General features: G+C 32.5%; 1 protein-coding gene and 1 pseudogene across 1 annotated transcript in view; both read right to left on the bottom strand.

The window, feature by feature from the left end:
* LOC111627475 overlaps window positions 1–465 on the bottom strand; it is a 6,111-nt pseudogene extending 5,646 nt beyond the window's left edge.
* Window positions 466–469: 4 nt separating this feature from the next.
* Window positions 470–6,653, bottom strand: part of LOC111627463 (DEAD-box ATP-dependent RNA helicase 42-like) — a gene marked incomplete at its 3' end in the record, with an annotated part of 7,727 nt that continues 1,543 nt past the window's right edge. Inside the window, exons 3-4 of the mRNA XM_023371041.1 lie at window positions 1,848–2,037; window positions 470–628 (exon numbers count right to left, since the gene is read on the bottom strand). Of these exons, the coding sequence (XP_023226809.1) occupies window positions 470–628; window positions 1,848–2,037 (349 nt within the window). The remainder of the gene's footprint in view (window positions 629–1,847; window positions 2,038–6,653) is intronic.

Genomic DNA, 6,653 nt, shown 5'->3' with positions numbered 1-6,653 from the left:
TCTCTCTTTCTACAATGATAACGTCATAAGAATATAACTTTTTTTAATTTTTAAACTCATTTTTTTAAAGTTTATTTTAAAATAAGAAAATTATATTTATTTTAATTATTTTTTTATAATTTAATATTTTATTTTATTTTTTTCTTTATATTTAGATTATTCTCTCTCTCTTTCTTTTCTCTTCTTCTTTTTCTCTTTCCTTCTCTGCTTTTCTTCTCCTCCTTCATCTCTCCCCTCCCTTTTTTCATTTCCTTTTCTTCTTCTTTACCCTGTCTCTGTTTCCATCCCTCTCCTCTCTTTCTTTTCCTCTCTCTTTTACTTCTCCCCTCTTTCCACACTTTCCACCTCTCTCTTTTTCTTTCTCCCCTTTTCTCTCTCCTTTCTCTTCTGTCTCTCTTTTTCCCCTTTATTCCTTCTTTTAACCTTCCTTTTCCCCGCTATCCTATCCTCCTCTTTTCTTTCCTCTCCCTTCTATTCTCTCCTCCCTTTCATCTCTCATCTGTCTCTCTTTCTCTCTCTCCCATTCTCCCCTTCTCTCTTTTTCTGCTCCCTTCCTTCTTCGTTTCCTGTTTCTGTTTCCATTTTTCTCCTCTCCTTTTTCTCCTCCCTCTCTTCGTCTATTTCTTCCCTTTTCTCTATATTTTCCCTTTTACTTTTCCTCTCTCATTCTCTCCCTTCCTCTTCTTTCCTTCTTGTTTCTCTCTGCCTTTTCCTCCCTCTTTCCTCCCTTTTTTCTCTTCCTCTCTCTCTCTTTCACTTTACCCCTTCCTCTATTCTCTTTTCCCCCCTTCCTCTCTCCCCTGTCTCTCTTTCCCCCTCTCCCTTTTACTGTATAAATTAAGTAAACATGAAAAATGTATATATATATATTTTTTTAAATAATTAAAATTCTCATTTTAAAATTATAACAATTTATCTTTAATGAATAATTTATCTATTTTATAATTTAATTTTAAAAAATTAATTTAAAATTTATTAAAAATTTCTCTAGAAATAAATGATATTAATGGCATAATATATACAAAAATCTTCAACCCTGGACAAGGTAGAAGTTGAAAAATGTTGATGAAGGAATAGAATATTAATAATGAACATCATTTATTTCTTTAATAATTATAATAATAATAAATAATAATAAAATTTTAATTATACTCGACACGCTTTAATTAAGTTTTAATTATATTTTGATTGGTTTGCTACCCTTTATTCCTTCTTTACTGACTCCTGCTGAGTTATGAGCTTTTTAATGTTCTCTTAAGATGTAACTGTAAATTATACGAAGTTACTAACGTAAAATTCTCACATGTTACGCGGTTCTGTGTTAAGTAAACCACCATAACAACACCTAATATCCTTAATGTTATACATATACAAGGCACGTAACATTCAAGTGTGTAACTGTATAACTTGCCAGTGTATNTATTGTCATAAGAATATAACTTTTTTTAATTTTTAAACTCATTTTTTTAAAGTTTATTTTAAAATAAGAAAATTATATTTATTTTAATTATTTTTTTATAATTTAATATTTTATTTTATTTTTTTCTTTATATTTAGATTATTCTCTCTCTCTTTCTTTTCTCTTCTTCTTTTTCTCTTTCCTTCTCTGCTTTTCTTCTCCTCCTTCATCTCTCCCCTCCCTTTTTTCATTTCCTTTTCTTCTTCTTTACCCTGTCTCTGTTTCCATCCCTCTCCTCTCTTTCTTTTCCTCTCTCTTTTACTTCTCCCCTCTTTCCACACTTTCCACCTCTCTCTTTTTCTTTCTCCCCTTTTCTCTCTCCTTTCTCTTCTGTCTCTCTTTTTCCCCTTTATTCCTTCTTTTAACCTTCCTTTTCCCCGCTATCCTATCCTCCTCTTTTCTTTCCTCTCCCTTCTATTCTCTCCTCCCTTTCATCTCTCATCTGTCTCTCTTTCTCTCTCTCCCATTCTCCCCTTCTCTCTTTTTCTGCTCCCTTCCTTCTTCGTTTCCTGTTTCTGTTTCCATTTTTCTCCTCTCCTTTTTCTCCTCCCTCTCTTCGTCTATTTCTTCCCTTTTCTCTATATTTTCCCTTTTACTTTTCCTCTCTCATTCTCTCCCTTCCTCTTCTTTCCTTCTTGTTTCTCTCTGCCTTTTCCTCCCTCTTTCCTCCCTTTTTTCTCTTCCTCTCTCTCTCTTTCACTTTACCCCTTCCTCTATTCTCTTTTCCCCCCTTCCTCTCTCCCCTGTCTCTCTTTCCCCCTCTCCCTTTTACTGTATAAATTAAGTAAACATGAAAAATGTATATATATATATTTTTTTAAATAATTAAAATTCTCATTTTAAAATTATAACAATTTATCTTTAATGAATAATTTATCTATTTTATAATTTAATTTTAAAAAATTAATTTAAAATTTATTAAAAATTTCTCTAGAAATAAATGATATTAATGGCATAATATATACAAAAATCTTCAACCCTGGACAAGGTAGAAGTTGAAAAATGTTGATGAAGGAATAGAATATTAATAATGAACATCATTTATTTCTTTAATAATTATAATAATAATAAATAATAATAAAATTTTAATTATACTCGACACGCTTTAATTAAGTTTTAATTATATTTTGATTGGTTTGCTACCCTTTATTCCTTCTTTACTGACTCCTGCTGAGTTATGAGCTTTTTAATGTTCTCTTAAGATGTAACTGTAAATTATACGAAGTTACTAACGTAAAATTCTCACATGTTACGCGGTTCTGTGTTAAGTAAACCACCATAACAACACCTAATATCCTTAATGTTATACATATACAAGGCACGTAACATTCAAGTGTGTAACTGTATAACTTGCCAGTGTATGGAGTATATTACACTTCAATGCCTTTATAAGGATGTATACAAGTTATATTACATATTAAAACTGTATAACACGTATAATATTAAGTATTTTTATATATAAAACGGTTGTAAACCGTATATAACACGCATAATCTTGAAGAGTTTTAACGTTCTCTTAAGATGTAGTTGTAAATTATAGGTTGTTGCTAACCCCTTATACGTGAAATTCTGTGATGTTACGTTGCTTTATGTTACGTTAACGCTTGATAAGAAGACCTAGTAACCTCAATGTTATAGATATACTAGCCTCGTGACCTCCAGGATGTGTAGTTGTATAACTTAGAGATAACAGTAAATGAGGTGAAAGCTTTCTTTTTTTTTTTTTCTCGTATGTCAAACCTCTGAATAACGGCCACTGATAAGGAATATAAATTTGAAGAGCATCTTTTCTGAATTTTTAGCAATTAAGGAGCACCTTTCCATGTTTCTAACAATTAAGGAGCACCTTTCCATGTTTCTAACAATTAAGGAGCACCTTTCCATGTTTCTAACAATTAAAGAGCACCTTTCCATGTTTCGAGCACCTTTCCATGTTTCTAACAATTAAAGAGCACCTTTCCATGTTTCTAACAATTAAGAAGAGATTCCATTAATTCGAGATGCTCTTTCAATGTTGGAAACACGAAAAAGTGCTCTTCGAATTCGAGGTCCCCCTTAATTGTTAAAACATGGAAGGGTGTTTCTCAAGTTTGAGGTACACCTTAATTGTTAGAAATATAGAAAAAGTGCTCCTCAAATTTCCAGCTAATACGATAGATTTACTGGAAAATGTGATAAGTATAGGCACACGTAAACACTTAATCACGTAAAGTAAACACTGCATTTTTATCAGTAATATTAATGTTATAATACGAGCATTTTCTCTCCTAAAATGGGCACCATTTTGCTAACAGTTCATTAAAATTACGAAACTAAGGGCTTAGTTACACTTTTCTGTATTAAAAAAAACACTAAAATCTAAAATAATGTTTCTCTTTAACAATTTAATGTCTTTATATTTGCATTTTTATAGAAAAATATATATATATATTAAATTGCTCTTAGAGTTTAATAGAGATCAGATCTTAAGGATCTTCCACTGCATTTGCCACCGAAGCAACTGCTGCAAAAACAAACAAGCCAACAGGAAACAACTTCCGGTGATTGACTGCTCACAATTGACGTCATTTCCGCTAGATACCGAAATAAAAATATATTAGCCAATCATGAAGCGTGTCTCTCTCTCTCTTTCTACAATGATAACGTCAAAAATGTAGGAGTGAGAAGGCTTTATCTATCGAACTTCAATTTAATTTTTCTCCTCCCCTTTCTTAAATTGTTTCAGCTGTTAAGAGAAATTTTTTAAATTGCAAAAATTAACTGTCAGAACACGGAAAAATTTCCTTAGACAGGATATTTAGATAAGAATTAAAGTTTTTTTGAGGGGGACAACAAACCTTAATTTGAAGGCTGTCACAAGGTGCAAATGTGTTTTGAATTACTTTTCTGGCTTATTTTTTTTTGGTTATATTTACGTTTTTATATATAGAAATCCCTTTTTTCTTACTTTATAATTTGACTTTATTCCCTTTAAGACGCGTTTTATAACCTTTTCACAACCTTCTACCCTTTCATACCGTCTTTACAGCCAGTTTCACTTCCAATTCCAATACCGTGAAAGACTTTCCTCTTTACTTTATCAAAATATATCAAAGTAAAGCCAGTGACTGCACCCAAATTTATTTTTCGATTCGCATACGCACAATGGTAACTCAATATAATATTTATAAAATCTAACAGTACATTCTCCTGTATAGAAAATATGCGTATAGATGCATCTTTTCTGTTGTTCTGTAAGAAAGGATTTCCCCTTTAATTCTGTACAAAATATCCTTCTTAAATTATGTAGAGTTTCTGCTGAATTCTGTACAGAAAATGTCCTGCTGAATTTTGTACAGAGAGGGTTTCTAGTGAATTCTGTATAGGGAATGTCCTGCTTAATCCTGTACAGGGAGAATTCCTGGTGTATTCTGTATAGGGAATGTCCTGCTGAATCCTGTACAGGAGAGGGTTTCTAGTGAATTCTGTATAGGGAATGTCCTGCTTAATCCTGTACAGGGAGAATTCCTGGTGTATTCTGTATAGGGAATGTCCTGCTGAATCCTGTACAGGGAGAATTCCTGGTGTATTCTGTATAGGGAATGTCCTGCTGAATCCTGTACAGGGAGAATTCCTGGTGTATTCTGTATAGGGAATGTCCTGCTGAATCCTGTACAGGGAGAATTCCTGATGTATTCTGTATAGGGAATGTCCTGCTGAATCCTGTACAGGGAGAATTCCTGGTGTATTCTGTATAGGGAATGTCCTGCTGAATCCTGTACAGGGAGAATTCCTGGTGTATTCTGCATAGGGAATGTCCTGCTGAATCCTGTACAGGGAGAATTCCTGGTGTATTATGTATAGGGAATGTCCTGCTGAATCCTGTACAGGGAGAATTCCTGGTGTATTCTGTATAGGGAATGTCCTGCTGAATTCTGTACAGAGATGGTTCTTAGTGAATCCTGTACAGAGATGCTGTATTCAATTGTTCCGTATTCGAGTGTTCCATACAGAAATGTCATGTTCATCACGAGAAACGATTCTGTTTAATTATTCTTTACAAGTAAACATTCTGCCGAATTCTTCTGATACTCCATTATATAAATTTTTGTAACTTCAGATAGTTACAAAAGTTTACATAAATTTCTAAATATATTATAATTTCTTAGGTTATTATTTTAAAACATGGGATTTTTTATTAAAGGAAAGGGTCACAGTTGGGTGTCTAAAGTCATTTGTCAATGTGAATCACGCTTGGGATGACAGCTGCATCTAATTACAAACAGCATAAAGAAAACCAGGAATTAATCGATATTTCACCTCCTCGACAACTTTATTAACAAACTTTGTAACTTTATCGAAATTATATTTTTAGTTTTTAATATTTTTTTTTTCATTCCAGAAAATACATCGTAAATAAATTTTATTTTTTACGATAAAATGTATTTAGTGTGTACGGTGAGGGGATGGAAGAAAAGTACTTTCGTCCCATTGAACGAATCAATGATTCGTGGAGAGGATCTTGTTTATCTTTAAATTTAACCTATTTCTAGCTTAAAACTGCTGGGAATTTTTTAGTTTTTTGGTGTTTTATGCGTATTTTTATATGTTCTTCCACGTGATAAAAGTAATATCTCTATATATATATTCGCGTTATATCGAAGTAAATTTCAGTAGTTTCTCCTTTCTATAAAGGGAAAGAAGAGAAACTTTAACCGGTTAAATTTTATACGGTTCTACACAAATTTAATCTTTAAAATTCGAAGGACAAACAGAAAGACAGACAGACGGATAGACGGATAATTTAAAAATTGCAGCCCGATAAACCTCTTTTCGTGTGGGATTGAGTTTGTAAAGAAACTGTAAATGCTAATAACCAGTAAAACCTCTATCAAGCCTTATCCCACTCCAACTCCTCACCCCTCTTGACCTTTAACCCCTAAAATTTAAGGGTGTCAATGCCCCATACACAGAAACAATCCTGCCGAGTATCGAAATTTTTCCTTCATCCAGTCTTGAGATATAGGGGAGATCGGGGCAAGATCGGCATGTTAAGCTTTACTTAAATTTTGTGTAATAAATACTGCTGTAAACTGAAAAAAAAGCTTTGCATATTGTCTATTGGAATGTTACCTTACTATAGAACTGGTTAAAATCAGTTTGGAAATAAAAATAATTAAAATAATTACAACTTTACAAGAAGAGAGAAATTGAC

The sequence above is a fragment of the Centruroides sculpturatus genome, unplaced genomic scaffold (assembly GCF_000671375.1).
Source record: "Centruroides sculpturatus isolate CEXI.00-Female unplaced genomic scaffold, Cexi_2.0 scaffold1, whole genome shotgun sequence".
Lineage (NCBI taxonomy): Eukaryota > Metazoa > Arthropoda > Arachnida > Scorpiones > Buthidae > Centruroides > Centruroides sculpturatus.
The sequence above is the reverse complement of the archived record's forward strand: the minus strand, read 5'-3'. Positions and strand labels throughout refer to the sequence as shown.